Source organism: Leptodactylus fuscus, chromosome 4, assembly GCF_031893055.1.
Source record: "Leptodactylus fuscus isolate aLepFus1 chromosome 4, aLepFus1.hap2, whole genome shotgun sequence".
NCBI classification, from domain to species: domain Eukaryota; kingdom Metazoa; phylum Chordata; class Amphibia; order Anura; family Leptodactylidae; genus Leptodactylus; species Leptodactylus fuscus.
Genome location: NC_134268.1, coordinates 187,977,948 through 187,997,051, shown reverse-complemented (window position 1 = coordinate 187,997,051; position 19,104 = coordinate 187,977,948). Strand labels below are relative to the sequence as shown.

General features: G+C 39.8%; 1 protein-coding gene across 2 annotated transcripts in view; it reads left to right on the top strand.

Moving 5' to 3' along the window:
* Positions 1-19,104, top strand: part of PRKAG2 (protein kinase AMP-activated non-catalytic subunit gamma 2) — a 186,854-nt gene that overhangs the window by 60,750 nt on the left and 107,000 nt on the right. For both annotated transcript variants that reach the window (XM_075271535.1, XM_075271534.1), the window contains exons 2-3: positions 1,984-2,055; positions 3,372-3,648. In XM_075271535.1, coding sequence (XP_075127636.1) covers positions 1,984-2,055; positions 3,372-3,648 — 349 coding nt within the window. The remainder of the gene's footprint in view (positions 1-1,983; positions 2,056-3,371; positions 3,649-19,104) is intronic.

Genomic DNA, 19,104 nt, shown 5'->3' with positions numbered 1-19,104 from the left:
TATCTTTTGACCAAAATATGTTTATGGAATAATATCATACATCAGTTGTTATGCCTGATGGAATAGTACTCAGCGTGTCCTATAATCCCCTGTAAGCGTGCTGAACATGATCCTGCTCTTTACATGGAAGACACTGAGGACGTCCCTTTAAGAGACTCTTCATGGATTTAATGCTATAATTGTTCTGTACACAGTATGTTTTATCATGTAAATGATGTGTATATAGTGTCATTTATTGTATAGGTACTGTGTTGTACCCCTACATTATCTAAGCACCTTGTACTGAGAGATGTAATGGGCCAGTGATGGGTGGTCTTTTCAAAAGACCACCTCTTTAAGAAGACCACCCCCTTCCCCAGACCACATTTTCTATGACAGATTTTCAGTTTTACATAGTTGCCATCTTCTTTGAGAAGACCACCTCTCTAGAAGACCACATTTGAATGCAATTTTGAGTGGTCATCTCAAAAAGGTTTCCTTGTATATGGCAGCACCATCAGGCCCTGTCAGAATGGTTGGACACCAAGAATAAGCTGATCTGCATGTTGATAAAAACAGCGATATCTTGGTGACGGACACGGCACGATCCACAAGGGAATAACCACTCGATTCAGGTGACCCTATCCTATCCTATATGCTGGGTCTGCACTGATGTGCTGTTGGTTAGTTATACGTAAACCTACAAAAATCTGTCCCAGAAAGCCAACCATCAACTAAAGTTGGTTAAAAACCAAAATCTGTTGTACTGGATTTTTTCTGCCGTCTGTCTGCCATGATCTGTGGTGTATGGGGTAAACTGACAGACTGGTGGGTAATTTTTGTATTGTGGGCCTGTGTACTACTAACAAACCCACATAGTGTCCGTCATTTCCTATTTTTATCACTTTATTAGCATTGAACGACTTTCATCTGTTAGTTTTCCAGGTGTCCGGGGTAGTAAAATGCTCTTTGGAAGGTTTGTGGTTGTTCATGTATTTGGGACAATTCGCTGTACAACCAACTAACCAACCATAGCAACTACAGTCTGAAATGTAATCTGTATTAAGCTTAAGGCCTTAGTAAGGCTGAATTCATACAGGGTTTTTTTGGACCAGATTTTGACGCGGAATCCGCTTCAGAATCCGTCTCCAAAATCCACCTCCCATTGACTTCGGTTTTTTGCTGCTTGCGGAAAAAAGAGGTGATCTGCCCTATCTTGCCGCGGATTCTGCAGCTGACTCCGCCGCGGAGGCTCATTCAATTTGGGCCTAATCCAGAATGGAATGCTGCGACTGGATGCTGGAGCACTGCAGCGGCATCCAGTCGCGGCTAGCCGTTTTTTCGACCTGATTCTGAAGCGACCTCCAAAAAACCCAGTGTGAACTCAGCTTTAGTCTTATCGCTAGATTATTCTCTGCTGCTCAGCGACAGCCAACACTGGCATCAGCTGACAGGACTCGGTTTCTATGTTCCTCTGAAGATTAGCACCTGTAAGAGTCAAGTTATCCAGCCTATATATAGACATTTTTTGCTGTGTCTTTAGTAAAATATATTGCAATTCTGGTCATTTTACAGATCCCTTTATATCTCTTATTGTAAGTGTAACATTTCAATGGGAGAATAAGACAAAGTTTGCATAAATATGGTTGCCTGGGTAAGGAAGGAAACAGTACAGATTTATGATGCTTTGTATGCCAGTTTTCACAAAATTTTTGTTTACTTTTTGCACAAAAATGTGCATCTTTCTTCCATGCCATTTTCCTGGAAGGTCGATGTGGCAAGGTTTATTGGCGTCAGTACCTGAAATCTACTGCATTAGTTATTACCAGAGCAAGTCTATAGTAAATGATAATTACACCTGGTCTAATTGTAATTGTAAAGCGTGATAGTGTGCCCGTCCTTGTGTTATTCCTACTGATATTGTGCTTGTCCTAGAATTGCCCCATTTGCAGCTATTTTTGCAACCTCTTCAAGGATTATAATGTATATTTTTGTCTTTCACAGGATCTCAGCTCCTTTGCTATGCCCTTTCTGGATGGAGATCTGGACGGTTCGGAGAAAAATGTTACCCGCAAGGTACAGAACATGTAATGCAAAAATACATCTTATCCTACTAATCCTATCCTACTAATATTCCTACTTCCTATCCTATCCTACTAATATTATATGTTTGGATGGCGCAGGAGCAGGCTGATCAAACTTTGGCACATTTCAGCAACATCCATTCAGCCCTTTGTAACACAGAAGCTGCTCACACACTGACATAAGAACACCCCTATAATCCAAGTGGCCAGATGTAGCAGAACTTAAGCAGCGCTGTAGCACAGCTGATTACGCTCTCCATATGCAGAGATGTACATACAACTGAGTATGTAGCAGAGCCGAGACGCGGGAGCAGGCTGATCTTCCACAACAGCAATTAGCTAAGTATAAGTGGCTCAGCGCCAACACCAACCCGCAGATGAAGTCGCGGGCAGATGCTAGTTATTTATATATTCAACCTTAAAGAATACCATTGAAGAGTCAGTGACTGTTCTGCTTTATAGACTTGTTATTGCACAGATATACATTATACCAGGAATGGGAAACAGTTTCTATGGGTAAACAGCACAGTACTAAACAATGGATCTGCTCTGACTAGGCATTTCCTCAATTTGTTTAGCTGCCATTGGCTTTACGCACTGCAAGGGAAAAATAAAACCACAGACAAGGAAAAAACAAAAAGACCACACATATCCACAATATGACTTGCTTAGTTTCTAAACTATCAACAAAGTTTCTATTAGCTCCCCTTTATTCACAGAATATTAGATTGTTCTATTACATTATACTTTTTATAAACAAATTCTCAAGGTAACATACGATATATACCCTATGTTATGTCTAGTACAGGGCCCAGGCTTGTTCACGACACACATTCAAAGAACTTCCCCATCAGACCTTCCACTAGGCGTAACACAGAGTAAGGGGCCATTCACACGGAGAAAAATGGTGAGGTATTTGGTGTGGAATTTCAGCACTGAAAAAAAAAGCCTCCCATTGACTTCAATGGGCTCCTTTTTCTCCTAGCACAAAAAGGAACCCATTGAAGTCAATGAGAGGCTTTTTTTCAGTGCTGAAATTCCACACCAAATTCCTCACCATTTTCCTCCATGTGAATGGCCCCTATAGGTTTCTATCCAGAGTGTTTCTTTATGGCCCTTTTACATGAACAATTTTGTGGGGAAAAAAAACAGCACACGGTCATCACATAGACCCATTATAGTCAATGGAGTTATGGTTTCACAATGTGACTCCATATTATAAACCTTCTAACAAAAAGGGAGTATCAAAACCAGTAGATGTGTGTGTGTATCTTTGTAGCCCAATCTTATACTATTTTCCTGCACTAGACAGAAGAATCCACCAGTACGGGGAGCCCATCGAAAAGCTTTTTCCCAAGAGCTCTACAAAACCGACCATCCAGTCCATTATCTGCACCAGTGAAGTCAAAATACAGCCCTGGATCCCCAAAAACTGTGTTTCCGTTCCCACACCAGGAGTCACCTCCTCGCTCGCCTCGGCGTATGAGCTTCAGTGGCATATTCAGATCCTCTTCCAAAGACTCTACATCCTCTAACCAATCTACCTCACCTGGCGGCATTAAATTCTTCACACGATCAAGAAAAGGTAAGATGGCAAAATGCTCCTCGGGTTTTTCACACAAAAATTTTACCAATTTTGGTGCAAACTTATGTAGCTGTCAAGTGCAAAGCGCTATCGATTTCAGATTGCTTCAATGTCTCCTATGATATTGTAGGGTTTTTTACCATTTTTCTGGGTATTTTTTGTTATTATGCCATACAGTTCTTCCCTCCACCATGTATGTAACATTTTATAAAGTGGAAATTCTGCATTTGTATTCCGTCCGGGGGAGTCCGCATGGGGACATCAATGAAACACCAATGAGTATACCTAGGAGGAACTATGGTGAGGTGAGGACAAATTTTCCTCTAGGGACTAGAAGTTACAAGTAAAGCCTCCTGAACATATGTTGGGAGGTATAGAGGAAAGAAGACTTGCATATAAAAATAAGTGCTGTTTATATAATTCCTTGATTTATTTTCTGAAGTTGATCCAGAGGAGGAGGTTCGAGGCAGTGAGAGCCTGGTATATAAATAGAGCAGGCATTTTAGAGATCTTTGATGGAGATACCAATAATAGATACCGGGGGCTCGTCACTTCTGTCAGCCGGATGTTTTCTTGGGCTTTTGCTTGATCAGCAGCTCTTTCCTGGAGGGAAAATAAAACATATAACTAAAACCTAATACCTTCCTCAATGGGATGAAATGGGGACTGTACATACAGCACATTCCTGACAGCCTATTTATACCCAGAGGATGAAAACAGCCGCTCATGTATATAGTATATAAGAGCGATCTGCCTCTGTATGATGGTGTATTGTACACTCTATGTTCTTAAATTAATATGTAACCCCCCTCAAAGAAAAAAGGAAAAAATTGTATACAATCTATCACCACCAAAATTCCTGCTCTCCAACTTTCTACGGTGGTTCATACTCCTAACGTGAATGGAGCTAATCTGAGTGTCTTGTCTCTGTGGCTGAATCAACCACGAAACCCGTGGCAAGATCGAGCTGGGTGCTAATTTTTTCAGAATTGTGCTTTGATCTTTGCTCCTATTAAATACAATGGGAGGGAAACTCAGGGCACTGATTTGGAGGTGGTTTTCATCTGTGTGAATATACCCTTAGTAGCATAATGAACATACCTTTCTTGTGTCAAAGTGTAATCTTATGCTATCTATATTCACACCAGCGTTCAGATTTCCATTTTTTGGGTCCACTTGGAGACCCAAAAAGTGGAAACCCTATCCATGTAAAAAAAACAGTTACCCTAGACTGCTTGCAGGACTTTTCTCTCCCAATGCTAGTGTGACCGCAGTCTTACTGCTGAGATAATAACTTTCTGAACCAGGTCCATCACCGATTTTTCACCTGTTGTCTCCACCTAGTTCCAACCCCCTAACATAAAAGTTGACAGGTCCCATGTATAGCAACCACAAGTGAAGATAAACGCCCCTGCAGACACGGCCAGGTTGTGGCGGCCACTAACAGCTCATCTGCATATGGATTGAAAGTTGATTGTCTCAGCAGGTAGATTGCACTTTCATACAAAAAATTATGTTATGTTTCTAACAGCCCCTATGACAAGGCATAAGTGGTTAAGAAGTCATTTTGGTGGCAGTAGACTATTGTCAATGAATAAAAGTAGTTAAAACTGCTCATATAAAGTCTTAAAATAAAAAATAGATATACAGGGTATGAGGTCCCCATGGGGTCTGGCAGTCATGAGAACTGCACCCCCTACAGACCACTCACACAGTACTGGCAGTTTGGTGTTGTGTTGTGCAGGTCAGGCTCGTTTTGGGAAAATTTGTCAATAAGATCCCAGACTTCCAGTCTGTGCTAATCTTTTTAATTAAGAGGTAATTGGCTCCGAAACATTAAGAAACACTGAATAAGATCAGCATCAGTATAGACCTTGAGCAAGGTTAATACTTTGCCATTTAAATTAAAGGGGTTGTCTACGATACAGGGCAAGCTCAGGAGAGGGCAGGATGGGTGTATAACAAAATATATATATCTATACTCCCATATCCCCAGCCCTCTGTTCCCCTGTCCTGGATCCTTTCTCTTGGCTTTTGCTGGAGCTCGAAGTAGGAAAGCTCACATGACATCACCGATTCCTTACCTGTAACTATTGAGGCCGCTGATTGGTCTCAGTGGTCATGTGGCCCTCTCTGCTTCTGACATGGAGAGTTCTGGAATGGGTCAGAATGGGGACCAGAAAAGGGCAAAGGAGCCGTATGTCTTTTGTTTTTGTTCTACACCTACTCTGGTCACCCCTGAGTTTTCTCTAAATCCTGTTCAACCCCTTTAATGACCAACCATGGATAGGCCAGGTCTGCCAATGTGAGACTGCCCTTGATGACTACTATATGCTCTGTTGGGACTTATGGAAAGGCTTGCCTCCATGAGCCATTCCCTTTAATGATCACAGCTGTTGAGGCCCATTTTCTAATGAGAGCAAAGGAGGAAAACTTGATTTTGACTTCTGGATTAATGAATAATTACTGAAGAGATTACTGTCTGTATACCAAGGTGTAAATCACAGTGGGACAGAGGCGACCTGAAGTCTTTGGAACATAGTCTGGTCTTCTTAATCGGATCTTCTGTTTAATCAGATTCAACTTCACTTAATGAAGAATTAAGGACACTGTGGGAACCGTAATATTAATCATTAAATAAGGCATTTACTTTCACACTTATCAAACCCTTAAAGTAAACCTACACCTAGGATAGATCTCCTTTACAAAGTATTTTAGGACTTGCATTAGATATTGTGCTGGAAAAGTTGTGCAGAACAAGACAACATGAAGGTTTATGTAGGCCTGACATTATCTGAGAACAGTTTTATATACAGTATATTAGGGCAGGCCCACCATTCCCTATACAGATCCATAGTTGTACGTTGAAGGGCCTGTCCATATGACCAAGCAGGGGTTACCATAACTGGAAGGAAAATGGAGACCCCCCCAAGCACTACTCATGAGGTTTTGTAGTTCTGACAAGTTCAAACTGTGAAGACAATTGGGGACTTTGCATGAGTTTTCCAACATCTGTACCATCTCCATGTTTGACAAGCCATATACAACATTCATCATCACAAATCAGGTTATATAGAAATGGATGGTGTAGGTTCAACTATAAGCTAGCCATCTATTGAAGGTATCCAGCCACAGTTAATTACCCCATATCCACAGAATTGGGGGTAACATGCTGAACAGCAGGTGTCCCAACTGCATCCCAGTTTTTAATGAAGCACCTGGTTGGACAGCACGTGCCGCTCCATTCATTTGAATGTGGACCACTTCGAAATAACCAAGAAGAAGAAACTCTAACATTAACTAGGCCTTACCCTATTCTATCCCAAGATCCTAAAGCATCCCCCGTTAAGTAATTTTTGTCACTCCAGGGTACACTTTTTGCGCTGTACATAACTACCATTTGATAAACATGAAAGGCAACATCTTGGAGATGGAGATTGATGTTTTACTATAAACATCTTCACTTATAAAGAATTATATGGTGTCCCCCCCCCCCCCCCCAAAAAAAAAAAAAAAAAAAAATCTGTATTTTGCTTTGGATGACAGTAACCAGAAAACACAGCCCCACAGGTAGAGCAGAATAAATTGTAATTTTTATTAGAAGTATCACCAGCAGAACTTCTCTCCCAGGTCACAGTGTAAATAGCTAACAAGGTTACAGCCATTAACTTTGACTTTATCGCAATTTCAAGATTAAATACAACATTAAACATTGGAATATGAAGGAAACAATGGATGAAGACTGAATAAAGGTCTTGTATGTATATTTCATATATATAAGTTCTTATCTTGGTGAACACAGCCAGTATAACTGGGTTTTTTCCATTAATAAGATTTATCCCATACTCACAGACATGAAAGTTCTCCTGTGTGCCCCATGCAATTGGAGCCGTGGTGCCCATGCATGGCCACTGTTCCCTTCACTTCTATGGGACTGCCTCTATAAAAGTGAAAGGATTGGTGGGCACGACTCCATTCATATGGAACACACAGGGGAACTTGTGAGCCCCCGTTTTATAGCTCATGGGGATTCCCAACATTTGGACCCTCTAGTGCTCAGACACCTAATTCCGATCCTAGATTCTTGACCACCAGCAGCCAATTCCAAAGACATAGAATATAACATGGAGTTACAGATAGATGATACTTACAAAGTGGAACAAATCTGAAATGTGAAATTTGGGTGGTGCTGCATTGGAGGAATAACTTTTCCCACCATAATACCCTACACATAAAGACATCTTTTTAGGAGTACATGACGAGTGGGACACAACAACAATACATGTCCACACCTATATATATATATATATATATATATATATATATATATATTTATATATCTATATATATATATATAGGGATGGTTGGGGTTTGGGTGGAAAGAGCAGTGCTACAGGGAGCTGAAGGCCTGAAACCAGTGCATAAGACTTGCTTAAAATGTCAAAGATGTTTTTCTCCAAATCCACAAAGGTGACATACATGACAAGGGTATGCTGTATATCACTTGCATGTGGAATCATCTGACTGTCACTATGGAGCCACTTGATCATGCTTGGGGGAGGTGGTAGAGTGGGGGTCTAGGATAGAACTTTGTCTTTTTGGTAGATTATGATGGGTATATACAAAAGCACAAATGATAAAAAGGGTTCTTAATATCTCATGGATCAATAATACATAATACAAGCAAAGATCCACAATTATATGACAAATAAAACTTAACATTTAATAATCATCTAAAATATAATTAAACCCAATGATTGGATGGTATAAAAAATGGAAAATAATTGGAACACTGTTACCTGTTTTAGATGAAGGGTATCATACCCCACCTTTAGGGCCACCATTTATCCAAATGCAAAGAGAATCAATGATGGGTGCAAGAAATTAACCCTGTATAACCCTGTCACCCAAGCATATTATCTTCCACTCTTATAAGAGCAGTCCCAATGCTGACCCTAAAATTGCCCAAGGCAGGAAAAGAGATATTAACAGGGCAATTTCAGCATTGGGACTGCCCTTGTAAGGGTGATAAGGTCAAAGCCGTGTTTGTGACTAATTGACCAATAATCCCGGGTAACTGTCTTCATCCTAATTAATTAGGCTGAGTGCCAGCAGTAAGGAAATGACACCAGACACACTATGTTGGTATTAGTTCCTCTCTCAACCAAGGAGGAAATACTGATGCACTTTTATTAAAACAACGTGGGGTTAAATAGTAGCAGGGAAAGGAAGAGAGATAACAACAATGTAAGTTTTCATATTCATTCCTGATTGGTATGATACATCTTAATCCAACAGAAAAAGTTTAAGCAGTTTCATATATAGCCAGCTACTCCCGATCCTGCGTGGTGACCTTGGGGAGCTGTCTTCTGGCAGCAAGCCAAGCATCTGATTCAAGCCAATGTGTGTATGAGGTGTAACACTTGTATACATTTTTCACCTTTTGGCTGGCTCTGTCTCACTAGTTCCCTCTCTGTGTCTCTGTCGGCGTTTGTTAAAAGTATAGTGCCTATTGAAATAATCACATTAATCTACCATTTAACTGAATACTAACTGCAAAAATATACGTCAAAGAGATATAAGATAAAACAGGGGGTTGACTGAATGTAGAAAAATCTTATCTTTAAACTCTATGACTCTGTAGTCATTTCACTGGTACCTGAGAAGGGTAAAGATTTCCTTGTACTAGAAAGCCCCATGAAAGCTTGCCTTTAGGAAGGAAGTATGCAAATTAGTTCTCTTCCAAAAGGAAGGACATTTTTTTTACTGCCACCTAAAGGTAGAGGTAGGTAGCACAGCCTATATATTCTCTGTTAGAAGAAGATCTAATGTGTATACTTTCTCTCATTGGAACACAGTTTCTAAGACTATATCAGTAGGATTTCCTCAATGAGAACCAGACCTGATAGGAAAATGCACAGGATGAAGGAATTGATCAACACATCAGTTTTCCGATTATTTTTCCCTGGTTATATTCACAACGTCTTCCCATTATTGTTATCTCATATAACATTTACAACACTGGATTTGTAGACTATCTGATGTGAATGGAGCCACAAACACATTGTGACAATGACAGTGTGATGCTCAGCAGAAGGCAGATCAAACCATTGTCCTGGCTCGTGTTTGTGTTCGCTCCGTTCTACGTTCTGAGCACAGTTGGCCGCGATAGGTAAGATTTTTATTTCCTACTTCTATATGGCTTGTGTTTGTGTTTTCTATGGATTGACTACAATTCACTAGGAGAAAGGAAAGCTTATATAAGTGTTATCTTTATGGCACTGCGGTGTAGTTCTGTGATATGTCTATGTCTGCAGTGTTTCAGCTTCAGCCAAAATGCTGTGTTTTCGCAACGTGGGGCCCCGGCCTTTCATTAAAAATGGTGTACGTGTTAGTTCATTTAGTATCAGTAACTGGAAGCACAAATATATAGTATATATTGCAGTATACTCTTGCAGGTTTATGATAAGATGTTTTTAGTTCTATTTTTGGACACATTGGGTGGCCCTTAAAAGGGCCGTTGGGTCTGTGAGAGGCATTTAGAAGTCTGAAGGTGGCAGTACCTGGATAACACATTGGTATACATCCCAGATAGGAGTGCAGGTGACAGCGCCCACTGGAGTATGATGACATTTTTAAACAATTCATCCAGGTCCACATCCTGATACATTGCCAGTTGTAAGTGATGGGGTATCATATGGTGACTGCCCCAGGCCCGGGCTTCATACTCTGCCAAGAGCAAGATCTCCTTAGTCAAATCCTCCATCACAGCAGCCAGGAATACTGGAGCATTAGCACTGAAGTGTTTGCCATAATTCCATTTCTTCAGAAAGCGATGAATACGGCCAACTGGAAACTTCAGGCCAGCTCTGGATGTTTTGCTCTTCCTGCTTATTCTGCTGCGTTCTCTCTGAGACATGTTCACAAGGAACAGAATGGCTACTATGCAAGACAATAACCAAGAATGAGGGGAATAGGTGGCAGTGGCATCTATTTATACCCAGTGCTGCTCTCTGATTGGTGGAAATATGGGCGGGGCCCTTCTCTGATTGGTGGAGAGCAGAGACAGCTGACAGCTCATAATGGCTATTACCTCATAGAAGGCTCTATCTGTTTCTGGGCGGGCCCTTCTCTGATTGGTGGAGAGCAGGACAGATGACAGCTCATAATGGCTATTACCTCCCGGGTGGTTCTATGGAGAATGTATCAGACGTCTGCACCTACCCACAGGACCTACCATATAGCATACACTTAGCACTTCCATACTGCAACCGTGCAGTCTTGTTAGTGACTATAGTGGCATGGATATACAGTATACTGCTCTGAGCGTGCAAAAAAAACCGCTGATAGCTGTGTTCTCCACCATTGTATTTAACGCTAGCCGTATGTTATGGAGTTGAGACTGGTATCCACCGCCAGGAACAGAATAGCACTGTCCTGCTCTATCCAGGTTGGCTGAGATCAGGGCTTTGTGGTCGGCCATATCATCTTTTTTTTCCAGGACTCCTCCTTCAAGGGGCGATCACACCAAATATTGATGTGGTTCAGATTTCTCTATTGCTCATTCAATTTGCATTATGTTACTTTGCAGCATCTTTTCCACACCTGACCGATACTTTTGCACAGTACTACATATACATCGTTCATAGCATATCCTATAAATGACATCATTTATTATATAATATCTGACAAACATGGTCAGTTTTTATGAGGCTGATCCTTGACAATTTTTGTAGAATAATTCCCACTATTTGTATTTTGGGAAACAATTTGTTACAATTGAGTATCTAATCTCATTGTCCATTCTATCTGCAGATAACCTGATAATACATAGGAGAATGTTCCCGCTCCATGCAGTACACTGTGTGCCTTAGCCGGGCGCTGGTAAAGCTCAGCAGTACTTAGTCATACCGAGTCTAACATTACAATACATAATGTTATTTTTTGGCAGCGTTCGAGCGGTTCTTGATGCTTTCAGTCTAGAAGCCTCTTTGTGGCGAAATTAATTTTTAATGATTTTTGCGCTGTAAGAAGCTCACAGCGGCTGTGGGGTTATTTGTGTACACCTCTCACAGATTGCCAACTTTCCAGGATTATTACGTTTAATAAGCCTCCAGCTTCATCACTGAGGATAGGACCAGGGTTGACTTCACTGGCATGTGTGCAATTTCATCATGGTAATACCACGCCGAGGATCAATCTGTGACATATCATTTAAAAGGTATTACAATGGCGCTGCCTCGTCTGCTACGGGAACCTGCCAAGTTTTAGGGATAGGGATTCTTGAAACAGGATTTCTTCTTATAAACTATGCAGGGAGATATAGATATCCAATAGCATACAGTAAAAAAAATATAAAAAATATATATTTTTTTTATTTGTGGAAAAATTGCAGGAGGGTAAGTTTATCACTTTGGATAATGGGGCTAAAAAAATCTACGTACTGTCGCCATTCCAGATGTATATTATTTATTGCGTTATTGCTGTTCATTGGTCACATGGTACAGCAACAGCTCAGACCCATTCAAGTGAATGGGGCTGAGCTACAATACCAAGCACAAACCCGACAATATGCACACCGCTTTAGTAAAGAGGCTTCAGCACTGACCTGAACACTGCAGCTTCTTCAATAAGCTGATCAGTGGGGTTCCTGAGTGTTGGACCACCACCAATCACATATTAATGACCTTTGAAGTGTAAAACTAAAAAGCGAGCAGTTTGCAGTACGCGTACCATATCTATACTGCCTCATTTCTGTAGTGTTGTCACTCCTTTTCGAACACAAAATGTACATAATGTGGCATGTAAGCACTCATGTGACACAGTATGTACTATTGGCATGACTGCTGTGTATGCACTCCTTATGTAACCACTGTGTGGCATGGCATGCATTGTATGTATTATTTATCTGCATCTTGTGTGCACATTGTACAGTACTATTTAACTGATTATTAGGTTTTGGGGATCAAAGTCGTAACAAGCCCTAGGCCTTGTGTTTTGGTCTGGTTTTCATGCAGTATAAGTATCACTTACTAATACACTGACTGTATCTGAGATACCTCTGTAAGCAACATATGTAGTGACGTATCCATGCTCTTTGTGTATATTTCCAGTTTGTGTGGCTTTCAAATCCTGTGGCTGTCTCCCCCCTCTTTATATTATAGGGCATCACACTCCTAGTCCCCTTCTCTGCTTGCAATCTCCACTGCTATCTGTCTCTGGAGGAAACATGTTTCACATACTGGGCAGCAGATAGTGTGATTCAGCAGCAGAGCTGTGTTGTGTATGAAAATAGGAAGTAATTACAGCATTAACCTACACCACCTAGTGGTAAAGAGAAGCAATGACTATGAGAATGGAGAGGTATTATGGGAGCTGTAGTCTTTTATATTAGTAATCCCACCCTCAGCTAGCTATGAAAGCATGAGAACAACTGTACTGCACAGAACCGTATGAGTCAATGAAAATGAATAATAACTACTTCTAAGCTATGGTGAGATCACCAGGGAGCAGAAAGGTTTAGCTATTGTTCTACATTTTCTAGAAGCTTGGAAATACCATTTAATCTTACTTCATTGTTCTAACTCAGTGACCTATCACAGTATAAGAAATGGCTTAATGACAAATTCAGCACTGCTAGAGCTGTCACATCCAGTAAAGTTGGTAACTTGGCACTCATCATGATACATTGTCAGATGGTTTTTATTGTTACATAATTTGATGCCAAGTTAATAATTTAGTAATAAAAAGACTATTTCATTTTTGTTGTATCTATCTATGTACCTATCTATCTATCTATCTATCTATCTATCTCTATCTATCTATCTATCTATCTATCTATCTATCTATCTATCTATCTGTCTATCTATGTACCTATCTCCTATCTATCTATCTATCTATCTATCTATCTATCTATCTATCTGTCTATCTATGTATCTATCTCCTATCTATCTATCTATCTATCTATCTATCTATCTATCTATCTATCTATCTTCTATCTATCTATCTCCTATCTATCTATCTGTCTATCTATCTCCTATCTATCTATCTATCTATCTATCTATCTATCTATCTATCTATGTACCTATCTATCTATCTATCTATCTATCTATCTATCTATCTCTCTCTCTCCTATCTATCTATCTATCTGTCTGTCTGTCTGTCTGTCTATCTCCTATCATCTATCTATGTATGTATGTATGTATGTATGTATCTATCTCCTATCTATCTATTATCTATCTACCTACCTATCTATCTGTCCATCTTTCTGTCTATCTATCTGTCTATGTATCTATCTAATTTTAAAAATAAACAATTAGAGCAGCACCAACAAATCTGGGTATTATCCCATAAATTGCACGGCAGAAATCTCTCTCCAACCAAAAGTGTTCCCAATAGAAAAAAACAATCCGACAATCCAGTCTGTCAGCAACTTGTATAGATGGAAAATGTCCTTTTATTGGAAAAAGCAGTACACAATAAAAGCACATTTTCCATCTATACAAGTTGCTGGCAGACCGGATTGTTTTTTTTTTTTTTTTTTTTTTTTTTTTTTTTTAAATCTATCTATCTATCTATCTATCTAATAGATAGACCGATAGATGTATAGATATATATTATCTATCTATAGTCTATCTATTGTCTATTTATCTATCTATGTATTATCTATCTCACAATCTACACTCCCTATCAGTATGTCTTTGGTGTGTGGGAGGAAACCAGAGTACCCGGAGGAAACCCACGCAAACACGGGGAGAACATACAAACTCTTTGCAGATGTTGCCCTTGGCAGGATTTGAACCTAGGACTCCAGCGCTGCAATCTCTCTCCTATCTATCTATCTATCTATCTATCTATCTATCTATCTATCTATCTATCTCCTATCTATCTATCTATCTATCTATCATCTATCTATCTATTTATCTATCTATCTATCTATCTATCTATCTATCTATCTATCGATCTATCTATCTCCTATCTATCTATCTATCTATCTATCTATCTATCTATCTATCATTATCTATCTATCTATCTATCTATCTATCTATCTATCTATCTATCTCTACTATCTATCTGTCTGTCTGTCTGTCTGTCTGTCTGTCTGTCTTTCTGTCTATCTACATCATTCTCACTGCCCTCAAATGTTCCAAGGGTTATTTTTTCCTAACTCTTTAGATAAAATAAAGATGATTTTCGCTCACCTTCACTTCTGTATGGTGACTGTGGATGTCGGCACAGCTTGCCTGTCATTTCAGTGAAGTCTGTCTTGTCGTTGTCACCAGGTAGCATTTAGTTTTCACTCTTCTGTCACTTGACCTCTCTAAGTCTGATGTAATTTTTCTGATAAGACTCTGACATTTGGTTAAAACATCTCCTTTAAATAAATCTTATACACAACAATCTGTCAATGGTCATACATTTGCATATATCATAAGAACGGCCAAATATCAGGACACTGGGCACAAGGCATTACTCAAGTTTAGGGTAAAAGTTGTATGATAATGGAGGGGATACTTTATTATTAAAGGGGTTGTCCAAGACCCCATGTGTTTTGGGTACTACTGACATATCCACAGGGTAAGTCATCAGTATCTGATAGGTGGGGGGCTGACACCTGGACACCACACCAATGAGCTGATCTGGATACCAGAATCTGTATACAATGTATATACAGCTCTGCTACTATTCAAGTGAATGGAGGCAAAGCTGAAGTTATCTCTTCTGACTGTGTTAGTAAATACTTGTATTTTCCTTACAATATCAATTCTAAAACCTAATGTAATAGAACTCCAGATCGTGTCTTTCCTCTGTTATTCTTCCTGGAAATTTATTCACAACTGGGTATTACCATTCCCCCTATGCCATTTGATATTCCATGGACACCGTCCAATAAGTTCATGAATACATTTCCTACAGGAATAGCACAATGTACAGTTTTAAGAGTAAGGGCCCCTTCACACAGCGTAAGCACTTGGCTCATTCCGAGCCGTACACGCGAGCGCTTCTAAACACTTCCCATTCACTTCAATGGGAGCGCTCGTAAACGCCGTGTGACGGGGCCCTAAGACGTTTAAGAATTCATCCAGGGGGACCTCAGATATGTACAAACATAAATCTTTAGGGAAAACCTTCGTGTTTAAAGCACGAACATGTTTCCTAGATCCTACAGTATTAGACTGCTGTGATTTCGGGCCACAAGAGACATGTAAAATAGTATCGCCTGCAGCAATGAAGTGTCATGAGGTGTTTTATAATGTAGTCAGAGACTACCCGTGTCTCAAGACTGTCATGAATATTTTAGTTTTTCACAATAGCTGAAAATGTACTAAAGATGTGGAAACGTATCGACAAAGATTAAACATTGTGATAAATGTAGTGTAGAAAAGGGTTAAAAAAGTATTAATCAACAAAATAATTATTAAAATGGAAACATATTGTGAAATCATTGCAGCACGTATTGTCTGCCTGTGCGGTTTATTTTACCAATACAGTCTGCTCTTCTACCACTAGAGGGCAGTATGGCTGAAGTTATCTGCAGCAACAGTGACAAGGTTCTTGAAATTAAAGGCCAGAAAATGACTTATAGTTTTAATACAGTTTTATGTTTAACAAATCTGGATTTTTGGCGAGATTGTTAATGTAGGTACCAGATTAGCGGAGGCTGCTGTCATGGTTGACCTTCTGGAAGTTTCTTCCATCTGCACACAGGATCTCTGGAGCTCAGTCAGAGTGACCATTGGGTTCTTGGTCACCTCTCTTACAAATCCCCTTTCCCCCCAATTACTTAGCCAGTTCTAGGAAGAGTCTTGTTCGCTACAAACTTCTTCCATATAAGAATTATGGAGGCCACAGTAGTCTTCCAGGGCAGCAGAACTTTTTGTGGCCCCTTCTCCATATCTGTATCTCCACGCAATCCTGTCTCTGAGCTCAACAGATAATTCTTTACTCCTCATGGTCAGAGATGAGACCTTATATAGCCAGGGGTTTGTCTTTCCAAGTTATATCCAACCCTCTGAATTTACCACATATGGACTCCATTCAAGGTGTAGAAACATCTCCAAGATCATCTAGAACAGGGGTAGGGAACCTTCGGCTCTCCAGCTACTGTGAATCTACAACTCCCAACATGTTCCATTCACTTCCATGGGAGTTCCAAGAACAGCAGAGCAAGTATGCATGCTGGGAGTATGCATGCCGTACGTTCCCTACCCCTGATCTAGAGAGACTACAGGCTGCGGACCTAAATTTCAAGTGCCATAGCAAAGGGACTGAATACTTATTCACTTGCAAAATGTTTTTCCTTTTTTTAAAAATTGCAAAAATTTATAAAATTCTATTTTCACATTGAGTGCAGATTAATGGAGGACAACTTTTTTTTTGTATAAAGCCTCAACACACCAAATTGTGAAAAAGTAAAAAGGTCAGAAGACTTACCACATGTGTTGTATTCAGTATAACCTCAATCTATTTTATCTTTAGTGATTCCCTTTGTACTTCAGTCCATTGGAAAGTGATTTTAAAATTCTCAAAAAACGATTGAAACCACGTGTACTTATAGAGATGTACGCGAGCTATGATACCGGTTGGTCCCAATAGTCCCTCTATACATATAAGGCGGCCATATTGTAAGTAGTAGAAGGTAGGCAAGGACCTTATTACATATTTTAGATTGGGGACCAAGAGCTAATATTTACACCCCATTATATTACTAAAAGATGACATTATATTATATATTCCTGCAGATTCGATAAATGTCTAATAAATACTGGTTGGACCTAATAATTTGACATATAATGATAATGAATTGTAAGGATTATGTGGCAATTATTTCACTAAATAATGTTTTAAGACAATGTTAAACTGCTATAAAATAGAAAACATATTAATAATGAAAAATTTTTAATTTCATTTTGCCCTCGGCAAGCAGTTATAGGATTAGTATAATAGGATTGGTTATAGGTTTCATTCATCTTGTGCACAAATTGATTTTTTCCTCAGTGGTGCTGTTCTTCTACAATCCACTAGAGGGCGCCTCATGTCTTCAGTTTATAGATTGTCCTACATAAAGGATTTTCAGGAGAATATTCTATTTAGATGTGACTATTACATACATATAGAGGTAGTCAGTACCGGCCCGGAGGTCATGTTTCCTGTGTCTTGTTTTCCACTCCAGTTAAAAGCTGGATTTGGTGGCGACTGGTTATAGGATTTATATAATGGGGTTGTTTCTGTAAGAACGAAGACTGTTCTGCCATGAATTTTTGTGATACAAAATTGTGCCACATTTCTTTAACCCCTTAATACAGAATAACATGTATGTTATCATCTTTGAGGGGTACTTTATGCAAAATGCCATATACACAGTCCAGTCACATTAATGTGACCACCTATCAAAATCCAGAGTAACCACCTTTGGTAGAGAGGACCGCTGCGAGACGTGCAGGAAGAGAGGGGATGTTGTGATGATGTCACTGGGATGTTGAGCCATGCCGACTCCAGTGCCGTGGCCAGCTGTGCTAGGTTACGCGGTTGTGCATCCATGGCGCGAACAACCCAACTGAGGTGGTCACACAGATTCTCAATTGGGTTCAAGTCCGGGGAATTTGCTGGCCAAGGGAGTTCGGTAAACTCATCCTGGTGCTCCTCGAACCACGCACGTACACTGCGAGCTTTATGACACATCGCATTGTCCTGCTGGTAGATGCCATCATCCTGAGGAAAAACATTTCGCATGTAGGGGTGAACATGGTCCGCAAGAATAGATGCATACTTGTGTTGATCCATCGTGCCTTCCACAATGATGGGGGCACCCAGATGGCTGATGACACGCGCCTTCTGCGACTGGTTATTTAACATTGACGTCAAAAGTAGGCGGTGGTCACATTAATATGACTGGACTGTGTATGTACATGCCAGCGGCTCGGCTTCCACTGCAATCCTTAGCCCCTTAGATGCTGCGGTCAATAGCGACCACTGCATGTATACACTTGTATCCCCATTTTCAGTGGCCTCCATTGCGTCCTCAAAATTTTTAAATAAAAATCATACATGCTGTAAAACTCATTTGTATAATCATAGTTTTTTCTTTCCTAAAAGACTTAGTAAAAAGCGATCAAAAAGTAATATGTATCCCAGAATGGTACCAATGAAAATGTCATCAACTTATTCTGCAGGAAAAGTCACTGAAAAAGAGAAAAAATATTAAAACCATAAAAAAAAACATAACCATAAAAACCTAATCAGAATAAAGTTAACATGTTATATACGCTGCACAGTTAGCAGTGCAAATTTATTTAAAGTTAATAAGTTATATGTACAGGGATAATAAGCACAGTGATGTCACAATGGCAGTATAATGCACAAAATGATGTCAAGGTATAGGGATAATACACACAGTGATGATCCAGTACAACAATAATAAGCACAGTGATGTCATAGCACAGTGATAATGCACAT